Below are 23,900 nucleotides of genomic sequence, written 5' to 3'. Positions count from 1 at the left end.
TTATAAGAGCTAGTTAGTAATAAGCCTGAGGAAGAGGCTAAACTGTTTATCATTAAGCCTCTGTGTGTTTATTTGGGACTGAATGGCTGTGGGACTGGGTGGGACAGAAACTTCTGTCTCCAGTATGGTGGTTGATTTTTGGTTGTTCAATGGAATATGGATATTTGTCACTGTTTGAGGGGGATTGGTTACAAGCTGTTTTTGGTAATGGTCAGGAAAAAACTAAACAAAGGAAATTAGATTCAAGGTTCTTGTTTTGAAAAGAAAAAAAGTGGACTATGATATGATAGAATAAAAGGGTAGATTATTGAATCTACTCTGATAAGAAAGAAAGGAGGCTATAGATATAAAATGAAAAGGTAGACTATTGGATCTACGTTTATAAAGTGACTACTGTTGTAAATATTTTACATATGATTGTATACGAATTCTATATATTGATACAAATTTAAGATTAATTTTGTTAGAACATGCTATACATACATTTCAACTCATTTAACAATGTAATTCAAATTTCTAGTTCTTGAAACTTATTATTACCAACTGTTTAGAATAGTAAGGAAATACAGGTTAATAAGTAGTCACCTATTAAAATCAAACTTGTAGTCACATTATCTATGTTTTCACGGTCAAACAAAGATATATTTTTAGATAGACAGGTCATCTTCAAACACTTCAGAGATCTACAGAATGTGGCATTTAAGATGTTTTAATAACATAGACTCTTTTTATGACAATGAGGCATGTCTGCTCCTGGCAGCAACAATCTACTACAGAGAAAAATGGGTATCAAAGAAACTCCACATGGGGTTCACTTTCTCTGTGGCAAAAGTAAGCCACTGGGCAAGAAAATGCCCTTGCCTCGACTGCTGACAGTGTGCTGTCCAAATTGGCCACAAAAGAAAGGGACTGCCAAATATTGTCAAGAGAAGGAGGGACAGTCCTTCAGAATATTCTGTCCCACAGAAAAGTCTATTGGATGTTCTAGGGCTGTAGGCTGAAGATGGATGCCCCAACATTGCAGAGGAACTTTGGGTCACTGTCCAGACAGCCAGCTGTTTCTGTCATTTCTCACAATTTTCAGAAGTCACTTGCTCACACTCTCTGCTTACTCGGTTAATATTATTTCCTTCTTGGGTCTCTGAAGGAGTTGAGGACTAGATAGTTATAGTTTCCCATGTTTATCTCACACAGAAAGCAAGTTATGACTGAAAGTAAGTTAGGTACAAGACTTTGGACTCACCAAGATAGGATAGAGATGGAGTATTTTCTCTGAATTTGTCAAATGCAAATGGACTGAACATTGTTGATGCATTTATTTTCTATATATATTGTATATAGTCATTGTATTTATTGTATATAGTTTTTCTTATATTAGTTATAGCCTTTTTGTTTTAGACACAGGGGAAATATAGTGATATTTCATTTGTATTTTAATAAATAAAGATTGCTAGAAGATCAGAGAGTAAAGCAGCCACCTTGATCAGCCTTAGATCAGGCAGTAGTAACCCACACCTTTAATCCCAGTAGCCACACTAGCATGCCACAGAATTAATCCCAGCGATAGAGAGAAATATAAGATGAGAGGGGACAGGTCTCAGTCAGTCTCATTCTGAGGATTCCTGAAGGCTGGATCACCAATTTGGACTGAGGAAGAGGTAAAAGTCAGTGACTGGCTGTTTTGCTTTTCTGACCTTCAGATGAACCCACAAATCTGTCTCTGGGTTTTTGCTAATTGTGCTACAGTTGCCCTTTCTGTCTCCCATTCTCCCCTCTTATTTCCCTCCCAATCTTTCTGGAAGTCTTCTTCCAAATACCTTCCCCCTCCCTCTTTCCTGTCTTTTTTTTTTTTAATAACCCTGCTGTGGGACAATGCTCTTGTATCCTGTAAAGATTTATCAGTTATATTATTTTAATAAAACACTGAGTGGCCAGTAGCCAAGCAGGAAGTAGAGGTGGGGTGATAAGAATAAGAGAATTCTAGAAAGAGGAAAGACTCAGTCTGCAGTAATCATAACCCAGACACAGAGTAAGCAAGATGAGAATGCCTCACTGATAAAAGGTACACATGGCTAACAAAGACAAGAATTACGGGTTAATGTAAGATGTAAGAAAGAGTTAATAAGAAGCCTGAGCTACTAGGCCAACCAGTTTATAATTAATGTAGACCCTTGTGTGTTTCTTTGGGACTGAACAACTGAGGGATAGGGTGGGACAGAAACCCCTGGAAACATAACCTATTGAGTTTAGTTAGAATTCCATGTATGAGCATGGGTATAGTTATTTACTAGAACACAACTTTCCAGTAGCTACACTACTGAAGAAAAATGGCTTCCCCTCAACCAATGACCATTGACCCACAACCCCTCAGGGAAGGGAAGGGGCCCTATAAGCCTCTCCCACATCCATGCCTCCCACATTAAGCTCTTTCTGAATTTGAATCACCAAGCTTCACCCCCAACTTTCTGCATCTTTGTCATTCTCTGTGTCCCTACCCTTTTCTGTGTGTCCTGTATGTCTCTACCTAATGCATCTCTCCCTCTGTCTTCTCCTCTCTCCTCTCTCTCTTTATCTCTATTGCTCTGTGTCTCCATTTCTTCATTTTTCTGTCTCTGTTCCCTAGCTGATTCCTCTGCCAAGCTGCCATTCTTGCCTCCTCTGTCAGGCCATCAGCAGCCCTTGGCCACCAGCCCAGAGCCCACATTCCTGCATCAGCATTTTCTCCAGTTCCACAAATGATGTCAGTACTGCAGCAAGGCTGGCTGCAGCCCTGCTTGGAGGGTTTCCTTTCCCACTTGCTTCTACACAAACCCTGGCAACTTGGCTGCCAAAACCTTGGCTGACCTCTTTCTGGGGTTAACTTGCTACTGAGCACCGGGAGAGAACCACCGTTCATACAGACATGGGCATCTATCTCTGGACAGGGCTCTGTGTGGATCTGTATGGTTTATCTTTGAACCCCAGGGCTTATCCTGGTCCGTTTTCCAGGTGGTGACACCACAAGGGATTCCCAGCAGGTAGGCAGATATGGGTGGTGAAGGGAATACCTCAGGAGGTGTGGGAAGGAAAACAACGGGATTTGAGCAAACTTGTTCATTTGTTCACCCACTACCCCACCATTTACTCTTCCAACATCCTCCATAAGCACCATCATCCATCCATCATTCCTCTCTCCAGTTTTTCAATCATCCATCAGTCCTTCCCTCCACTCTTTCCTTCAGTCAGCCAGCCATGTACCATCCGTCTCTCCATTCCTCCATCTGTGTTAGCTACTTTTCTATTGCTGGGATAAAACACCATTAATAGATAAAGTACCATGAGTAAAAGTAACCTACAGAAAAATTTATTTGGGTTTCTGATTCTGGAGGGGAAGTCCATAATGGCTGAGGAGACAGGATAGAAGGCAGCCAGAGCAGGAAGCCGAGAGATCTCATCTTCAGCTACAAAGAGGAAGCAGAAAGAGGGAACTGGAAGTGGGAGGAGACCATGAACACTCAAAGCCCACCTCAAGTGAGTAGCCTACTTCCTACAGCAAGACTCTACCTCCAAAAGATTCTGCAACATCACCAACAGAACCAGGAGTTCAAACACATGACATTGTGGGGGGACAGTTCTCAGGACCAGGAGTTCAAACACGTGACATTATGGGAGTCAGTTCTCATTCATTCAAACCACCACACCGTTCAACCATCCATCATCCATTCCGCCACCCATTTCTTCTTTATTCACCTTCTCGGCAGCTTGTTCATCCATTCGTTCAATTTGGTGGGTGTCTGCGATGTGCCAGGCACTGTCCCAGGCAGTGTGGACATCAGAGAATGAAAGAGCAATGTGATGTCATCCTCACTGAGTGGCCCAGTCCCTCCTGCCCAGGCCTCACTCACCTCATCTTAGGTATTGTTCTGCTGCTGTGACAAAGCAGCACTTTCTTGGGGTCTTGCTTTCGGCTTCCGAGTTAACCCATTTCCATCATGATGGGAGCACAGCAGCAGTCAGGTGGGCATGGCTCTGGGGAGAGGCCAAGAACTCACATCTTATCCACAAGCTGCAGGCGGAGAGGGAAAGACTGAGTCTGATGTGGACCTTTGACAGCTTAAAGCCCACCCTCAGTGACTTACCTCATCCAACAAGGCAACAGCTACTCCAACGTGGTCACTTTCTAATCCTTTTCAAACAGTTTCACCAACTGGGGATCAAGCACTCAAACATATGAGCCTGTGGGGATCATTCTCATTCAAACCACCACAGCCTCCTCCCTTCATCTTTTCCTACCCCTAGCCCCACCATTCCCCTGAGATCAGCTCATGCACCCAGAAGCCTTCCTTGACATCCTTCTCAGCACTGGGTACCGTGGACTTTCCTGCGCAGCCCCAAGGTGGCCCTCGTCTGTGTCCTTAGTCAGTACTCTCAATGTTAGCTTTTTTTAATTAAAAAAAATACTTTCCTCATTGTACCTTCTCTCTGTGTGTACACACACATGCCATGGCACACATGTGTAGATCAGAGGATAACTTGGGGATTGAAGCATGATTAATAAAAACTCTGAGAGAGAAATTAGGGTTCAACCTGAAGATTCAAAAAGCAAAGCAGCCAGCCACTGACTCTTGCCTCGACCTCAGACTGAAATGGCGATCCTGACTCCCAGAATCTCAGAAGGAGACTGTGTCTGAGAGTTGTCTTGTCCCATTTTATAATCCTCTCTAGGGCTAGGATTAAAGGTGTGTACCACTGGGATTAAAGGTATGCAGCACCTGATTTCTATGGCAACTAGTGTGGCTACAGGGATTAAAGGTGTGTGTCACCATAATCTGATCTGTGAGATTGACCAGTGGGACTGTCTCACTCAGATCTTCAGGCAGTCTATTGAAATGCCACTCCAGGGGATGTCGGTTCTCTTCTTCCACAGCGTGAGTCCTAGGGATCAGACTCAGAACATCAAGTTTGGTGGCACACTCCTTCACCCACCCACTAAGCCATCTTGTCTTCCTGGAAAGAACCGATGAACTGTATTACCTCCTCTTCTACTGAATCAAGTAGGATGAAGATAGCCAGCTCATTCTGTTTCCTGGTTCCCATGCTTCACACCCAAGGTCCTCTAATATCCCAGATGCATATCAAATCAAGGTTCCAGATTCAGACCCAAAGTGGCTTTCAGATTAACTGGGCCACTTGCTGTCTGTGAGGTGAGTACTTGCTTTCTAGGGCCTCCATTTCCTCACCTGTCGGTGCCACTAAGGAATAAATGCACAAGCAGAACCGCTCGTTCTGACAGCACTAACCGTGAAAGCATACCTCGGGCCCTCGCCTGAGAGTTACTAGACAGCTGCTCTAGGACTGAGCTGCTACATCTGTCCTCACGGGGCAGGCAGGACTCAAGACACTTTAATCTTCAAAATAATGTTGTATTATCTGATTATTTAAATTATCATTATCAGGGCTGGACTGAAACCCCATTAGCAAAGTGCTGACTGTGCACACATGTAATGAGTTTGAACCCCAGACCCTTACATGAAAAGTCATGGGTGGTGGGACCCTCCTTTAATCTCAGCTCTGGGTGCTGGAAACACATGGATCCATGGGACTCACAGGCCAGCCAGTCTAGTCTACTTGGTGAGTCCTTGTCCCCCCAAAAAACAAAATAGATAGCACTCTGACACCTGCACATGTATGTGCATGCATTCACACACACACACACACGCACACAGGCAAGCATGTAAACCAATTATCATCATCTTGGGGGAGGGTTAGTGGCACAGGACAGTACTAGCACTCTGAACGCTGAGGCAAGAGGATTGCTAGTTCCTATCTAGTCTGGGTTCCATAGTAAACCTTGTGTCTAAGAAATATTTTTAATTTAAAAATCTTCATCATTTACAAAGAGGGAAACTAAGGCAGTTAGAAATAAAGCCACGCCAGGTTGTGTCGTGTGCTGAACTGGCGTTTGAACACACACGTTTTCCTGAGTTGCACAGACGGCTAGTTCTTTCTGCAGCTGACGCGGCATGCTGAAGCCGCCTCAGATTCACAGTGTTTCTCTGGAAATGTGTCATGCAAAGCTGGCAAGCCCATCTGTGTGCACATTTCTGAGTGTGTATGTCACTGTCTGCGTCTCCCCACATATGCATCTCATGAACCCTGGTCAGGCTGAGCTGCATGGCTGGGACTAACCGCTAAGGCCAGTCACACCTTTGGTGGGCAGACACCCCTGCATGCTCCCTCAGACTGAGGTGATGTTAAAAGCATAAGTGTGGGGCCCTGGATGGAGCCAGAAATCTTTCTGGAGGCTTCTGATGACTTCAAAATGCATGCATAGGTTACCATGGGGGAGAGCAATCTAGTTAAAAGGGTTACATTGAGCCCAAGGTTTCAGATATGCTAAGCAAACATTTTTCCACCGGGCTATAGTTCAAGCTCCTCACTGGGAGATTCTACTAAACAAGGGTTCTACTGTTGAGCAAGACCCCCAGTCCCTTACAGGATAGGATTCTAGGCAGATGCTCTAGCACTGAGCAATGCCCCTAGTTTCTCCCTGGGGGATTCTAGGCAGGGGTTCTACTGCTGAGCAACATCCCAGCCCTCTTTTCATTTTGACACAGGGTCTCACTAATCTACAGAGGCTGGCCTTGAACTCGCTATTTTCCCTCACCATCCAGAGTGACTGGGATGAGAGACCTCTGCCACCAGTTCTGGCAGCAATTGGTCTTCCCCTTGGAGGTTGTGGGGTTTTTGTTGTTGTTGTTGTTGTTGTTGTTGTTGTTGTTGTTGTTGTTGTGTGTGTGTGTGTGTGTGTGTGTGTGTGTGTGCAACTGGTTGAAAGAAAAGGGAGGACGATAGCAATGGGTGAGTCAGGGACCTCCAAGCCAACCCTCTGGGCTGCTCTCTTGTAGATGAGGACCCCGTCGGAGGAACTGGATCTCTGTGGGCCTCCGCTGGTCTGTGAACCGGGAGTAACACGATTGCACTCATCCCTATGCCGGAGTGAAGATGCCACGAGAAGACGTCTTCAAAGCTCTTAACTCATTACCTTGGTGATGGCAAATGGCATTAGCTGGTATTCATATGGCAAAACCCAGTGCTTTCTGCCCATAGGCAGCTGTTAAGCACCTGCTTGCTGCCAGCGCTTAACGACATGGACCGGTTTCTGAAACTACGTCCCTAAGGAGTAATTTCATTGTATTTTGCTGGACAACAGGATTTGGGATGCTTCGAGTCTCAAGGGGTCTATGGCAGGACTCCAATCTAGTGCCTGTGGTTCTACCTCAAACCTGAGACCTCCTGTGGCCGGTTTTGCGTTTCTCTCTGCTCAACTGCAAACCCTGAAGTCCGGCTCTCTGGAGGACAGAGTATTTGTGGCCTGGGACTTCTGAGTCCTAGCCTTCTAGGTCCCTCAGGTGGCCTAGCACTGGGTGGAACTGTGCAGCCAGCAACCAGGGAGGTGCACACCGCGGATACAGCAATTTTGACTTTTGGGTTGCTTGGGTTGGGGAGGGGGGGGGGGAGCCTGGGGGAGGAGCCGAGGAGCTGCGACCGGGGCGGGGAGGAGCCAGGCTGGCACCGCGGCGGGCGGGCGGGTGCGCGCGCTGGGCTGCAGCATCCGCGGCTCCGGTGAGTCCGCCCCTCCCCCTCCCCCGCCCCCGCCCTAGCCTCATCCCAAGGGGGCGGCCCCGAAGAGGTCGGTGCGTAGAGGGGCGCATCTGAAGCTGGGGAGCTGGAGTCTGCAGTGACAGCTCGGGGGAGGGGCACGTGGCCCTGGAAAAAGGGGGATCCTGATTCCAAACACCTGGGTGCACTCCACCCCTCGCCCACCCATCTCCAGGGCATGGGGATCAGTGACCTATTCCATGGCCCCCTAAGGAATAGAGCCACGTGACCTTTCAAGGTCCTGGACACCGTTCACCTCTCCTGCAGCGTCTTGGGACCCTGACATTTTAACCCTTTCAACACCCCCCTCTCAAAAAAAAAAAAAAAAACTCAGCTTCTGCAGCCCAGAGACGCAATTGAGGACTTCAACTCCCAGCAGCCCGTGCAGCTCCAGTGCGATGAAACTGCTGTAGCACTAGCAGCAAGACCTACTGGGAGTTGTAGTCCCTAGGCGTTTAACTCGCTCCTGGGGGCCAGGAGGTGGAAGGGGGCGGCTGGACCTCTCTGGGGTCACCTGGGGTCGCCCAGCTACTTCGAGTAGGGCAAGACACAAAACTTGAGCTGATTCTTTCTCTCCCGGCTTGGGTCCCCAGATCAGACACCAGCCCCCCTTCTTTGCACCTGGCAAGCGTGGAGACCGGTCCGCAGCGGCTAGGCTCGTCCACCCTGCAACCCCCATGGGCTACCGCCCTCCGCCACCTCGGCTGCCACCCAGGACAAGGCAGGGGTAAGCACAGGTGAGTCTGACCCTGGCCGAATGGGAGTCTTCCTCAGCCGTCCCCCTTCACCTGACTCTGTCTGGCTCTTGTTCTTTCCTTCCAGGCCCCCTTTCCCACCCATGTCTGATGTCTAGCCCCAAACCTTGTGTCACTCTCTCCTTTCCCACCTCCACCTCTTGCTCCTGTTCTCTTTTTTCTGACCATGCGTCTGTCTATCCGTGTGCCCAACTCTCTTCTCTTGCCTTGTGTCTGAGGTCTCCAGCCATTGTCTGACTATCGGACTAGGAATTCAGCATCTTCTCTCTCTTCTAATCTACCTGTCTCTTTGGAAGGTATTTCTGCCCACACTCCTGCCCTTCTTCCTCTCTCTCTCTCTCTCTCTCTCTCTCTCTCTCTCTCTCTCTCTCTCCCTCTCTCTTCCTCTCTCTCTCCCTCTCTCTCTCCACCATGTCTTGGATATAATGAAGTAAATGCCGCTCCCAGCCTCTCCATCCTGAATCCCTATGCTCCACGTTCTGTGTCCATCATTCCCTGGCTACTGGACTTCACTCTGTCCTCTCTCTTATCTCTGCCTCTCCTCTTAGCTCCCCTTCCCTCAACTTGGGGTTTCTGTCCCCCGTGTGACTCTTTTTTCTTCCTCCTTCTTCCTTCCTCCAACCCTCCAGCAGCTTCCCACCCTGAGCCTTCCACCAAAGCTCTTCCACCTGCCCCGAATGCCTTACCTGCCACAGCAGGCTGCCCACTACCGATGCCTGACTCCACCTTCCACTCTGGGTCACAGAGTGCCTGCCCTGACTTCCCCGTGCTCCCCTGGGGGCATGTTCTTTTAGTCTGAGAGTGCCCTGCCTTTTGCTGTGGCTCTATTGATCTGTTTGCTCCTTGATGCCTCTCACTGGATGGTGATCTCAAGAAATGTCCTTAATACCTGTCTATTATTTCCGTCTCTGGGTCCCCGAGCCACCACCCTCTGCCCTCTGCCCCTTTACCAGTCCTTCCTTCTCCCTGCTCCATCTGCTTCCCCCCCAACCCCCTCTTAAGTGTAGGACCACGTGGCCGCTATGTCTGGGGACTATGAAGATGACCTCTGTCGGCGGGCCCTCATCCTGGTCTCAGACCTCTGTGCACGGGTCCGAGATGCTGATACCAATGATAGGTGCCAAGAGTTCAACGAACTGCGAATCAGAGGCTATCCGCGGGGTCCGGATGCAGGTCAGAACCCCTGCTGTCCCAACTGGCCACTGCCCCTATGCACCTCCACAGCAGCAAAGACTCTGGGAAGGTCGGAGCAGGGCCGCTCAGCGTTCCACCCCTTGATGAATCTTGCCTGCTGCTCTGGCCCCAAACCACTGAACTGGGAGGAATAGTTGTGTGTTTGGTTCATCTAACCCCTGACCTTGGAGCTGTTGGCCTCCTCCTCCCTAATTATGACCACCAAATATCCCCCTTCGGGAATCATGAATCTGTTTATTTCCCTCTTTTTTTTTTTTTTTAAGGTGAGGGAGGGCTGAGGATCAGATAGGGCCTTATGGAGCCCAGGTTGGTCTTAAACTTGAAACAGTCCTCCCGCCTCCGTCTCCCAGGTGCTGGGGTTATAGATGTGAACCATCATACCTAGCAACACACAGACTAAACTAGCCAAAGGCAGGGGTGCTGGTGGGGGGAAGAGGCAGCGTGCAGGAGACACCAGGAAGGACTGTCCAGTGTTTCCTCTGTGAGGTCACAGGTCAGCTTTAATTCTCCCTCTGTTGGTATGTGACACATTGCCCGCCAGAGAAGCTCCCTGAAACCTTAGTACTTAGGGTTTGTTTTTTTTTTAAGTTTGGTCATGTGATGTATTAACTTTTACGTTGCCATGACCAAATTCCTGGTGGAAACAAAGAAGGAAAGATTCACACACATCATAGCAAAAGGCAGAGGGGCACAGCAGCACAGACAGCGTGGCTGACCAGGACGCAGAAGATCCTGGGGATGCTAGTCTTAGCTGCCTTTCCTCTTCCCTACTCCATGAATCCTCTCTGGAAATGCCCTCACATACACAGAGGTGTGCCTTAGCTCCTGGGCTTTTGCTGCTGGTGGTGTGTATGCATGAATGTGCGCTGGTGCACATGTGTGTACATGTGTACATGTGTGTGTGTGTGTGCGTGTGAGTGCATGCATTTGGAAGTCAGAGAACTCTTTAATAGCCCCCCCACTTTTATTTTATTTTATTTTATTTGTCTACACATTTTTCTTGCATGTATGTCTGTGCACCATATACCTGCTGGTGCCCATGGAGGCCAAAAGAGGCTGCTAGATCCCCTAGAACTGGAGTTACAGGTGGTTGTGAGCCACCATGTGGGTGCTAGGAATTAAACCCAGGTCAAGAACAGCAAGTTTTCTTAACTGCTGGCACATATTTTTTCACTTTTTCTTTTTTTTTTTTTTTTTTTTTTGGTTTTTCGAGACAGGGTTTCTCTGTAGCTTTGGTGCCTGTCCTGGAACTAGCTCTTGTAGACCAGGCTAGCCTCGAACTCACAAAGATCCGCCCGCCTCTGCCTCCCGAGTGCTGGGATTAAAGGCGTGCGCCACCACCGCCCGGCTATTTTTTCACTTTTTGAGACAGGATCTCTCATTGGCCTTGAACTCACCAAGTGGGCTAGGCTGAGTGGGGAGCAGGTCCCCAGGATCTGCTCATCTGTGTCTTTGGGTGCTGTTACAAGCGTGTACCGTTATGCCTGGCTATTTTTATGTGGGATCTGGAGATTGAACTGAGGCTTCTCTGGGCTGGTTGTGCAAATGCTTCACTGACTGAGCCGCTCCCCAGCCCCTTGTTTTGCATTTTGATATAGGGTCTCACTCTGTAACACAGACTGACCTGGAACTCCATAGGTAACCCAGGCTGACCTTAAACTCACAGCAATCCTCCTATCTCAGCCCCCTGGTACTGAAATGATAGAGATGAACCACCTACACCTCGCTCCTAGGTGATTCTAAATTTAGTTGACTTGACAGTGAAGAGCAACCATCACAGGTAGATGTGGTGAGCTGTCCACATGGCAGCTCTTAATCTTTCCAGAGCATGAACTGATAGCCCCCAACTCCCAATATAACTTTGCATTGCCACCAACTACCTGGCGTGGCTCACACTAATTCTTGGCCTTGCACACTCTGGGCTGTGAAGACCGGCAGGGGAGCCAGAGAGACTTGAAGGATTTAGATAGAGTCCTCTGAGTGGGGAATCCTATACTGGCAATGTTGAAAGTGTCCAACCCGTTTCCTCTATGACCCCCATTGCCCCGATGCCTCCCACATACAAGAGGCTGCTAAAATCCTGGACTCTGGTTTCCAGTAGCGTTTAGGGCTCTCAGTGGGGTGGGGTGGCCACCTAGATAGGAGCACTCTGAGGGAGGTGGCAGGATGAAGTTCAGACTTCTTGCACCAATGTCGGCACATGTTCCTGCGACACCCCCTCTTTCCTACAGCGTCAGTTTTAGGTGAGAAATGGGCTATATCACATGTAGGTGAGAGATGGGCTATATCACATGTAGGCTACGCAGTAGCGGAAGGACTAATGCTACAACCTGCTTTTGCTTCACCAGGTGATCTAGAACTAGGAGGTGTTTCCTTTTCCCTGAGTGTCCGGACACAGCAATTACAGTGGGATGTCCCAAGTGGCAATGGCTGAGTTACCTGCTCCCACCCACCGTAGTTCTCCATCTAGATAGAGCAAGGTCTCATCCTTATTCTACCTCCAATCCCAGGAGTCACAGCCTCAAGAGTTACATCCATGAAACCCCACTCCTGGTATCAATTACAAAAGGAGTCACAAAACCCCTCTCCCAGTATTAATTACTGAGAGTGACCCAAAACACTGGTTGTAAGAAAGGGGCCATGCTGAGCATGCTGCTGGCCTTTAGAAGACACCAGTTGGTGTGTGTGTCATGTGACAGCGGTCGTGAGTCTGATCATTTGAATAAGGAAGTCTCCCCGAGGCCACTGCTCACCAAGGAGTACTGAGGTGTGACAGTAAGAGCATAGGTCTTAAAGTGTGGCACCTGTGTGTGTGTGTGTGTGTGTGTGTGTGTGCGTGCGTGTACGTGTGTACGTGTGTGCACATGTGCGTGTGTGCGTGCACGCGTGCATGTGTGTGTGTGCGCGCGCGCGTGTGTGTGCATGTGTGTGCGTGTGTGTGCATGTGTGTGCATGCACGTGTGCATGTGCATGCGTGTGTGTGTGCACGCCCGCTTGTGCAGGAGGCCAACCACAGATATTATTTCTAAGGCACTGTCCTCCTTGCCTTTTGAAACAGAGTAGGCTAGGCTGACTAGCCAGCAAGCTCCTAAGGATCCACCTTGCTCTGCCTCCCCAGTGTGGGGTTTACAAGCACAAGCCGCCTGGCCAGCCTTTCTATGCAGGCACCAAACTCAGGTGTCACACTTGTGCAGTGAGTACTTTCCTGACTGAGGTATCTCACCAGTCCCCGTCGCACCTTGTCCTCTGACCTTCACTTCCTGTTGGTCAGTCTCACCGGGTGCTCTGAGGTGTCAGGTATACTGTCAGACCTCAGCAAATGTTAGTTATTGTACTCGGGTGTCGCTCGTCATTGTTACCGTCAGCCGCGACAGAAAGCGCCTAAGACAGATTCCCCAGGACAGACAGACAGCTAAGGCTCTCCTGGTTGTCGCCGAGCTTTTTGGGGTCTTGTCCTTCACAAGTGCCCTATGACAGAGAAGCAACATGAGCCTGGAGACAGTCTTCAGGGCCCCCATCTCCAACCTGTCAGTCGCTACCTACAGAACGTGGTGTGAACTCCACCGCCTCTGCAAAGCAACCGTTATATAGCGGTGTGACTACAGCCAGAGTATAGAGTTCCAACTCAGTCATCCTGGTAACCACTCAGGACAGTAGATGCCAGATGTTTTTGGGAGAGTGCTGACCCCTCATGATCCCTGATCTCTCTCTTCACTCTTTCCAGACATTTCCGTGAGCCTGCTGTCAGTCATCGTGACATTCTGTGGCATCGTCCTCTTGGGTGTCTCTCTCTTCGTGTCCTGGAAGTTGTGCTGGGTGCCCTGGAGGGACAAAGGAGGCTCGGCAGTGGGTGGCGGCCCCCTGCGCAAAGATCTAGCCCCTGGGGTTGGGCTGGCAGGCCTGGTCGGAGGTGGTGGGCACCACCTGGGAGCCAGCCTTGGAGGCCACCCCCTGCTGGGCGGCCCCCACCATCATGCACACACAGCCCACCATCCGCCCTTCGCCGAGCTGCTGGAACCAGGTGGCCTTGGGGGTGCTGAGCCTCCAGAACCTTCCTATCTGGACATGGACTCATATCCAGAGGCTGCTGTGGCCTCTGTGGTAGCCGCTGGGGTCAAACCAAGCCAGACATCCCCAGAGCTGCCTTCTGAGGGTGGGACAGGCTCCGGGCTGCTCCTGCTGCCTCCCAGTGGTGGAGGCTTGCCCAGTGCCCAGTCTCATCAGCAGGTCACGAGTCTAGCGCCCACCACCAGGTGAGAGATGGTGTTGGGCTGGGGCCTTCACTGTGAGGCCTTGCTTCTCTTCTCTATCTTCTCTATCATCTTTGACCCTTCTGATAGCAGGGTCAGAACAGGTGTGGGATACTGACCCCTGGATCCAAAGGAGGATGAGCCTGAGGCCTAGACTTCTGGATGTAAGAGGAAGGGAGCAGGGCCTTGGATAAAGCCGCCTGGAGACAAGAATCCAGGGTTAGAGGCTAGCATGGTAGTGTACATGTTATCCCGGCCATTTCACAGGCTGAGGAAGGAGGGGCTAAGGTTTGAGGCTGCCCTGGGCACTGTAGAGAAACTTGGTCTTAAAATAAAAATTTAAAAAAAAGATAAAATTAGAAAAAAAGAAGGCTAGGCTACATCTCGGTGAGAGAGCACCTGCCTAGAATTTCCCAGTGAGGGAGTGGGGGTGTGACTGAGAGGTCCCTCAGTGAGGTTCCAGGGTGGGGTTCTGCACAAGAGCTCTGGCCTAGCTTGCCAAAAGCCCTAGGTTCAGTCTCAGTACTGGGGGCAGGGGTTTGTGGTTTCTGAGGGGCAGGCAATTATTGATCTCATGCGGTGTAAGCTATGGTTAGTATATGGGCCCAGTGTTCACTTGACCGTTCTGTCTTCCTCATTGTGTGCATGTAAGCGTAGGGTCTGATAGGAACTGGACCAGAGATGCATGCTGTGCCCAGGCCTCCACCCTCAGGCTCTGACAGTCCAAGGGGTATGAGTTAGGAAGGCAGGAAGGCAGCTCGAGGCACTGCCAAGAGCCCCACGGAGATCCCAGCCCAGGCTGGGAGGAAGCTGAAAATTCCCTGGATGTAGAAGTAGCTTGACAGACAGTCACATGGTGGGGAAGCTAAGACAGATGTGCAGGTAGGGGAGCATGCACTGTCATTGCAGGCCGGACAAAGTGAGGACAGAAGAGGGCAAGTTCTTGATGGGGGAAGCCGGGAGGCGGCAGGAGGCAGATCTGGACCCAGTCTGGGACATGGGGCTGCAGACGCCAGACCAGCGGAGGCTAGAAGTGGCAGGGGTAAAGGCTGTGTCCCGAGGGCACTGGGGAGCCACAGCAGGGTGTGAACCAAGGAGGAAACGTGTCAACTCTTGAGCCATCTAGGGAGGGAGAAATGAGGACCAGCAGCCCAGGCAGGCAGAGGACAGGCTCAGCCAAGAACAAGCCATAGAGACAGAGAGCAGTGACAGACCAGGGAGGGGGGAGGTCAGCTGAAGATGACTTGGAGGATCTGGGTAGGGCGTCCGAATGAAGAAGTCCTGATGACCTCTGGAGCTAGATTAGAAATATGATAACATCTCTGTTGTAGATGGGAAAACTGAGGCTCAGTAAGCACAGGTGTCTTATCCAGGTCAAGGACAGGTCTGCATCTCACCTTGGTCTCCCCTTGACACACAGGTACCCAGCCCTGCCCCGGCCCCTCACCCAGCAGACCCTGACCACCCAAGCAGACCCAAGCAGCGAGGAACGGCCACCTGCGTTGCCTTTACCCCTGCCAGGCGGCGAAGAAAAAGCCAAGCTCATCGGTCAGATCAAGCCAGAGCTGTACCAGGGCACTGGACCTGGTGGCCGGCGAGGCGGTGGGGGCTCTGGGGAGGCAGGGGCACCCTGTGGCCGCATCAGTTTTGCCCTGCGGTATCTCTATGGTTCTGACCAGCTCGTGGTGCGGATCCTGCAGGCCCTGGACCTCCCAGCAAAGGACTCCAATGGGTTCTCAGACCCCTACGTTAAGATCTACCTGCTGCCTGATCGCAAAAAGAAGTTTCAGACCAAGGTCAGGGCAAGGAGGAAGGATCCACAGTGTGTGTGGGATCTACCAGGTTTGAGGGAGGGAGCTAGGGAGGACCCCTGGGTCTGCGGGAGGAGAGCAAGGGCCTGGAGCCCTGGGTCTGAGGGAACATGGCTGAGGTCCATACCCTGAGTCTGAGGGAGGAGTCTGGGGAAGTCACCTGGGTCAGAAGAAGGGAGGCAAGGACTGGACTCCTGGGGTGGGGGGAAGAGTTCTGGGTCTGAGGAGGAAAGGAGGGGCCTGAACCTGGATCTAAGAAGGAAGGCTTTGGAGAAGGCTTAGGTCTTATGGAGGAGGCCTGGGATATGGATCTCTGGGCCTGAAAGAGAAGGGCTGGGGAGGACGCCCACATCTGCAAGAGGGGGGCTGGGGAGGACGCCCACATCTGCAAGAGGGGGGCTGGGGAGGATGCCCACATCTGCAGGAGGAGGACTGGGGAGGACCCCCACACCTGCAGGAGAAGGGCTGGGGAAGACCCCCCACACCTGCAGGAGAAGGGCTGGGGAGGACCCCCACATCTGCAGGAGGAGGGTTGGGGAGGACTCCCACATCTGCAAGAGGAGGGCTGGGGAGGACCCCCCACATCTGCAGGAGGAGGGCTGGGGAGGACCCCACACCTGCAGGAAGAAGTCTGGGGAGGACCCCCACATCTGCAAGAGGAGGGCTGGGGAGGACCCCCACACCTGCAGGAGGAGGGCTGGGGAGGACGCCCACATCTACAAGAGGAGGGCTAGGGAGGACCTCCACATCTGCCGGAGGAGGGCTGGGGAGGACCTCCACACCTGCAGGAGGAGGGCTGGGGAGGACCCCCACACCTGCAGGAAGAGGGCTGGGGAGGACCCCCACATCTGCAAGAGGAGGACTGGGGAGGACCTCCATATCTGCAAGAGGAGGGTTGGGGAGGACGCCCACATCTGCAGAAGGAGGGCTGGGGAGGACCCCCACATCTGCAGGAGGAGGGTTGGGGAGGACGCCCACATCTGCAAGAGGAGGGTTGGGGAGGACCTCCACATTTGCCGGAGGAGGGTTGGGGAGGACCTCCACATCTGCAGGAGGAGGGTTGGGGAGGACCTCCACATCTGCAGGAGGAGGGCTGGGGAGGACTGCCATGACTGAAGGAGGAGGACTGGGCCTGGGTCTGTGGCTCTCAGGGAAGAGGGCTGAAGTCTGTGTCCTGCATCTTAAAGAGGAGGCCTGGGGAGGTCTCCTGGGTCTGAGGGAGGAGGCTGGGGCAGGGCACATGGGGTAGACATGGAGCACATGGCTTACTGATTCTGGGAACAATACCAGTGGACATTCTGTCTGTCTCTGCCTCCACCCAGGTGCACAGGAAGACACTGAACCCTGTCTTCAACGAGACTTTCCAGTTCTCGGTGCCTCTGGCCGAGCTGGCACAGCGCAAGCTGCATTTCAGCGTCTATGACTTTGACCGCTTCTCGCGGCATGATCTCATTGGCCAGGTGGTTTTGGACAACCTTCTGGAGCTGGCTGAGCAGCCCCCGGACCGTCCACTCTGGAGGGACATCCTGGAAGGTGGCTCGGTCAGTGGCTCCACCCACGATGGGCCCTCTGCACCCTCAGGTCCCCTGCTGACTCCTCACCCTGGGTCTCCCACCTCTTCACTTCCCAGCCCTGAGTGTTAGCAGCATTACTTCGCAGGGAGTACTGCAGACAAAGAAACTAGGGTGGTAGAGGGACTCGGAGGGGGCTCTCTGCCCTTCCAACTTTATGAAGCACTATTGTGGGGCCCTGGGCCTAGAGTCCCACCCAGATATCTTGGGACTTCACACTGCATACCTGGCCCAGACGTCACTGTGTAACCCATCCTCCCCTCCCCCACCATGTCTTCTCCTCGTCTCCCCCTAACATCTCCTTGCTCATTTCCAGACTCGCAGGCGCTCAGGCCGTCTCTGAAGCTCCTTTTTCTCCCTTCAAACCCTTTCATAGTCTTCCTTCTGTCTTTTTGGGGTTTCTTGGGAATCCTGACACCTGGATCTTCAGATATCTGATGTACTGGGTCCCCTCCACTTTCCCCAGCATCAGATCAAAGAGCCCACACCGCTGACCCTGATTTTATGACCTCTGCCAGGGACCTCTCATTCCTCTGCAGCCCCAGTGCCATGCCCAGGTCTGGCTGAGTGTCCCCAGTCCTTGAGTTCTCAGGCTGAGCACCCAACCCCAATTCCTGTCAGTCTGGGGAAGCCAGGGTCTGAGGAGTGAAACAAGAATAGCCTCATATCAGGAGAGGGCAGGTCTGAGCCCCAGGGTCCTCAGCTGTCAGGGCTGTGGTTGAAGCAGGTGCCTGCAGCTTCATTAGAGCTCACCATGGTCAGCTTGTCTTTGGGCCCAGTGTCCAGGGCCTGGAACTCACATCCACCCTGCTGTCATCTGAGGCATGTCACCCATTCAAGCCTCCTTAGCTAAGGTCTTTTCTCCTCCACTCATCCGCCCACGCCCCCCAGAGTGGGGAAGTGCAGAGAAAAAGGGAGGAGAAACAGAGAATCTAGAGAAGCAAGTGCCAAGGATGACCAGCACTCAGAGGGGACGGGGTTGGTAGCTGGAGGCAGGCCACATACAGAAGAGACGGGCAGTCCTGCCCAGAGCCTCCATTCTGCGTGGCTCAAGGATGTGAAGATTCCCAAAGAGCACAGGAGGCACACAAGAGCAGGGTGGCGCTTCCAGGGAGGCCAGTTGCTCCTTTTCCTCCCAGTGACACAGTGGCCGGAGCCCCCGGGACCTACACTGACTCAGACCCTGCTCTGACTGCTCACCATTGTCACGGCTTTTCCCCAGGCTGTTCTCTCTGTCAGCGGAACCTCCTCACCTGATTTCATCCCCGACCTGTTATCATTGGCATCGTGTCTGACCAGCCCCCGTGTCCCCTAGCACTGCACCCTGGCATCGGCATCGTGTCTGACCAGCCCCCGTGTCCCCTAGCACTGTGCCCTGGAGTCGGCATCATGTCTCACCAGCTCCCGTGTCCCCAACACTGCGCCCTGATACCCTGATGACTTGCACCTGCCATGATTGCTCTTCTTTCTCTCTAGATCTCTATCTGAGTCTCCAACTGCTTCTCTATTTTGGTCTTTGTCCCCCACCCAGGTCAGTCTGTCTGTCTCTGGGTTTCTGTGTCTCTCCAATCTCTACCCACTTCTCTGTCTTTCTCTCTGCCTCTGTCTACGTTCTCTCAGTTTGTCTTTCTCTTGTTTCTCCTTTCCCTGGTCCCTGTGGCCCACTCTCTCCTCCACAGAACAAAAAACGCTTTGATGGTGGTGACCAGCTGTGGCAGGGGAGTTGTGGGGCCTTGGCCGCGAGTCAGACTGTTCAGTGTATAGGAACCTAGCATAGTGCAGAGAGAGGCGGGATGGAGAGAGGGTTACATGCTGCCTCTGTCTCCACTGCAGGAAAAGGCAGATCTTGGGGAGCTCAACTTTTCACTCTGCTACCTCCCCACGGCTGGGCGCCTCACCGTGACCATCATCAAAGCCTCTAACCTCAAAGCAATGGACCTCACTGGTTTCTCAGGTATGTGCGGGTTGAGGCCTGAGGGAGAAGGTTAGGTTGCCAGACAGGAGGGCTAAGGCCCGGACCCCCGGGCCCGAGGGCGAAGGCTCTGCTCAGTCCCAGGGCTTCTCTGCGCAGACCCCTATGTGAAAGCCTCTCTGATCAGTGAGGGGCGACGTCTGAAGAAACGGAAGACCTCCATTAAGAAGAACACGCTGAACCCCACATACAATGAGGCCCTAGTGTTCGACGTGGCTCCCGAGAGTGTGGAGAATGTGGGACTCAGCATCGCAGTGGTGGACTATGATTGGTGAGGGGCCCCGACAAGGTGGGGCAAGGCATTGAGGGGTGTGGCTGTCTACCTCCCCGACTTTTCCAGTAATCACCTCCCCAATCCCCAGCATTGGCCACAACGAGGTGATTGGTGTGTGTCGGGTGGGTCCGGAGGCTGCAGACCCACACGGCAGAGAGCACTGGGCGGAGATGCTGGCTAACCCTCGCAAGCCTGTGGAGCACTGGCACCAACTAGTGGAGGTAAGTGAGGCCGCCTCTGCCATGCATGGGCCCTGCGAGCCAGGAGGACCCCAGCTGCCTGTGCTGACTGCTTGGGGGCCAGGGGAAGTCACTCCACCTCTATCCTGTTTCCCGTATTTGTACAGCAGCCTGGGACTTGCAGCCATGGTGAGGGCCGCTGGGAGGATTCAGTTTGTCAAGTGTTCTGCAGTGGGCAGCTGCTATTCTTTCCCACATATGCTAAACACATAGGAAGGAACTCGGTGATAAAACCTTTTTTTTTCTCTCCCTCAGAGAAAGGTGTGAATATTAGTAGATGGTGGTGTAGCGGGTGAGAACAATTTTTAATGAATAAAATATCAGGCTGGAGTGTGTAGCTCAACAACAGAGCACTTGCTTGCCACGTGGTTTGGTCTCCGACACCACTAACCGCACTTGCAACAATAACAATAAATCCAAAACACAGCACAACAAAATGTCACAGGGCAGTGTCTATTGTAAAGACTGCTGTGTGTTTGTTTCATGCCTGGGGGCTGTGATCTGAGTCTTCTGAGGTAGAAGGCCTTCCACACAGGCCCTCGGAGGACTTTGTAGAAGAGAAGGTGTTGGGGAGGGGCTTAGAAGGAGGTGCGGGTGGGCAAGGTGAAAGGGGACACGGGCTGAGGAGACTGGGCAGCAGTAGCCACTTCTTTAAAACTGTATTTTATGTGTATGGGTGTCTTGCCTGCTTGCATGTCTGCACACCATGTTTATGCAGTGCTTGCAGAAGCCAAAAGAGGGCATGGATGCCCTGGAGTCAGACTTAGGGACAGTTGGTAGCTACCCTGGCATGCTGGGAACAGAACCCAGGTCCTCTGGAAGAGCAACCAGTGCTCTTAGCCCCTACGCCACCTCCCCAGTCCCCACCAGTAGCCACTTCTGTATTAGAAGCTGGGCCACCGCCTCTCCGCCTTGCAGATGCTGTTTATTCCCTTGGGGCCGGAAAGACGCTTCTGTTTGTAAAGCGCTTCCATGCAAGCATGAGGACTGTGTTTAAATCCCCAGAAGGCAGACAAAAGTCAGCCAGAGTCACACCCTGAAACCCCACAGCAGGAGGCAGAGATGGGAGCCTGGGGCTCACCCGCCAGCCAGCACAGCCTAATTGATGAGCCCAGGCCACAGTAAAAGACTTTGTCTCAATCACAAAGTGGGGGTAGGGAGACGGCACAGTGGGTAAGAGCCTTTGCCCTGTAAGCATGAGGACCTGAGTCTGAATCCCCAGCACCCATGGCTGCCATGTCTGCAACCACAGTGTTGAGGGGCAGAGGCAGCCAGGTCCGAGAGCTCACTCCCAGCCAGCCTAGCTCAAGTGGGAAGCTTTGGCTCAGGAAGAGACCCTGTCTCAAGGAAATATGGCGAGAGCACCTATAGAGGACCCACGTCCTGTTCTGGCCTCTGTATGTGTGCGCACACGCATGTGCACCTGCACACACATGCACAGCACGCACACAGCCATGCTCATCCATGGGTCCACAGAAACTGCCAGGTTTTCTCTCAAAGATACCCACTTTGAAAATATTGACAAATTTGCTTTCACTGAAGCCAAGAAAGTAAAATTACTGTAAGTTATGTTTAGAGTTTGTTTGTTTCAGGGTCTTTGTTTCTTGGTAGTTTTCCATTACTTTGGTATTCTGAGGAAAACTCTGCCCTGAAAGCGTATAAGCTAGGCGCCGCGGCTCACACCTGAGCCCTCGGGAGGCAGGCCCTCGGGAGGACGAGACACAGAGTCTGTGTTGAGTTCTAAGCCAGCCTGGGCTACAGAGGCTAGCCCTTCGTCCAGATCTGAGTCTGATTCTGAGGCTAACCTTAAACCTTGGTCTGGGTCTGAAGCTAACCTTAACTGTGGTCTGAGTTAGGCTAACCCTAACCCTGAGACTGAGGCTGAGGCTAACCCTCACCCTGAGTCAATCCCTCTCTCCACTGTGAGTCATCCCCCCTACACACACACACACACACACACACACACACACACACACACACACACTTTCCAGCAGGTTGAACAGCCAAGGCCCAAGCTCAGGTTGACTGAGATCTTGAGAAAGACCCCACTGTGAGAAGAGGCTGCGTCCTGGCTAGTCACTGGTCCAATGACCTTACTCACTCCACTTCTCAGGAAACTTTCAGGAAGCCACACTGCCAGCACTAGGAGGCGCTGCAGGGTGCCCTTTGCTGGAAAGTGGGCACAGCCCGAGTTTCAGCCCATGCTGTGTGTGGCCACAGACTGAGCACCTTCCCCCAGACAGCCTCTGCCCATAGCCTGCTTGTCTCTTCTGTGTGGCTCCCCAGTACCTCAGAACAGAGTTTCAAACTTCTGAGTCCCAGACCCGCCTCAAGGCCCCTTTCCATAACCTTGTCTTTCTTGCATTTATAGGGATTTATCTTTTGTGGCTGAGTTCCCCCACTGGTAGAACGGATGGTATATCATTTCCTACACCCCCTGGGAACTAAGTGAAGACAGCATGTAGCTAAGGAGTGGGGCTGAAGCTTCCTGCTGTGGTAATTGTTCTTTTTCATCCCCAACTCCAGGAGAAGACTCTGACCAGCTTCACGAAAGGTGGCAAAGGACTCTCAGAGAAGGAGAACTCGGAGTGAGAGGAGACCCAGAGAAGACAGGTGTGCCTCGGAGCTCCGGCTAGGGGCGGGGGGCTCCAGTGACCTCTCCCTCCTCGCAGCTGGCACAGCAGCAAGAGGTTCGCCCTAATCCTTCCCGGCATTTCCTCTCCCTTTCCCTCCTGTTTCTTAGGTCTGGTCTAGGCCTGGGATCAGACCAGTGCCCTCAGGACCCCATCCCTTCCTGCCCGGACTGTGAACTCATCTCCTCGAAGCCATAACGTCCGAGCTGCTGGTGCGGGCGGCCTGGGCCTGCCCCTCCTCGTCTGGAGGTGTGAGAGTGGGAGGCCGCAGGTCCAGCTCCCTGTTTCAGGGTGGGAGGTTCTTGGCCTCCATTGTCTGTCTCTTATCCCCAGAATTCCGCCTAGAGGCAAGGGGTTGTGCATGTCTGGGGACCCCTGACCCCATCCCTCTGTCTGTGTGTCTGTCTGTCTCTTTGCTGTTGTCTAAGTCTTGGTGTTCTGGCCTATGACCTCACCGTGAATGTCGACAGACCAATCCTTGATGTCCCCTGAACAAACACACCCTCCAGCGTCCAGCCCTCTGTCCCTCATCTGCGTCTGGCCGATCCCCTCCGCTGCTGCTATCACCAGAAATAAACACACTCTGTGGGTCTCATTCCACCTCGCCTCCTGTCTCCCTGGGGCCAGGAGGTGTGCTGGAGCATGGGAGCATGTATGGCCAGGCCACTAAGTGGCTTCTCTGAGGTCAGTCTCTAAATGATAATTTCAGATGAAATCCAGACTAGAATTTCCAACTGTAAGAGATGAAGTGACAGAAATCTCCTGTGTGCTTCTAACAAACCTTTCATCCCAAGTAGTGCTGGGCACTGGCGGGGGCTCAGAGGCTGGCTTGGCCTTCCTCTCACTGACAGGGGGCTCAGAGGCTGGCTTGGCCTTCCTCTCACTGACAGGGGGCTCCGAGGCTGGCTTGGCCTTCCTCTCACTGACAGGGGGCTCGGAGGCTGGCTTGGCCTTCCTCTCACTGATGGGGGGCTCGGAGATTGGCTTGGCTTTCCTCTCACTGATGGGGGGCTCGAAGGCTGGCTTGGCCTTCCTCTCTTGCACCAGGTATCCTGTTCTTATGCGATGACATGCAATCAGGCACCTCGAACAGGGCCATCCCTCATGCAATCATCTTGTCCCTCTAAAGAATTCTAGAACTGCCCAAACCTAACTAACTAACTAACTAACTAACTAAACTAACTAACGCTGGGTTGCAAAACATTCTGGGAATGGGCCCTCTTGTTATCTGGGCTCTTTCATGAGGGTTTTATCAGCAGCAGGGAAGCGTGAGCAGGGGAAGAATGAGAGGAGAGAAGCATGGAGGGGGCAGTAGCAGGACTTGCCCAGGACCTGCTAAACCCATTCAAGAGAAGATGGCTTCTGAGAAAACGAAATGAAGACCATGCCTCCCCAGACACGCTCATATTTGGGAAAGGTTTCTGATTGGTCCTGCTTAGACTTTGGATGGAAGTCACTTGACTTAAGTCTGATAAGTGTGCCACAGGCCACTCCCATCTCCTCCTCCCTTTACCACCATTGGTCCAGACACCCTGGATACCTCAATCCCTTTTTTTGTCC

General features: G+C 52.2%; 1 protein-coding gene across 2 annotated transcripts; it reads left to right on the top strand.

Annotated features, from left to right (window-relative positions):
• The first annotated feature begins 7,542 nt into the window (after positions 1-7,542).
• On the top strand, positions 7,543-22,940 carry Syt3 (synaptotagmin 3). 2 transcript variants are annotated; one of them, XM_087901288.1, is made up of 11 exons: positions 7,543-7,605; positions 8,235-8,378; positions 9,404-9,569; positions 13,315-13,843; positions 15,261-15,636; positions 16,974-17,192; positions 19,056-19,176; positions 19,294-19,465; positions 19,557-19,689; positions 22,234-22,320; positions 22,451-22,940. In XM_087901288.1, the coding sequence occupies exons 3-10, from the start codon at positions 9,419-9,421 to the stop codon at positions 22,297-22,299; spliced, it is 1,767 nt and encodes a 588-aa protein (XP_087757414.1). In that variant the 5' UTR covers positions 7,543-7,605; positions 8,235-8,378; positions 9,404-9,418; the 3' UTR covers positions 22,300-22,320; positions 22,451-22,940. The 2 variants fall into 2 exon arrangements, with proteins under 2 accessions (XP_087757414.1, XP_085538940.1); XM_085682814.2 differs by lacking the exon at positions 7,543-7,605 and having other exon boundaries at positions 7,972-8,378; positions 9,399-9,569.
• Positions 22,941-23,900: the final 960 nt, after the last annotated feature.

The sequence above is a fragment of the Myodes glareolus genome, chromosome 24, assembly GCF_982192425.1.
Source record: "Myodes glareolus chromosome 24, mMyoGla1.1, whole genome shotgun sequence".
NCBI classification, from domain to species: Eukaryota; Metazoa; Chordata; class Mammalia; order Rodentia; family Cricetidae; genus Myodes; species Myodes glareolus.
The sequence above is the reverse complement of the archived record's forward strand: the minus strand, read 5'-3'. Positions and strand labels throughout refer to the sequence as shown.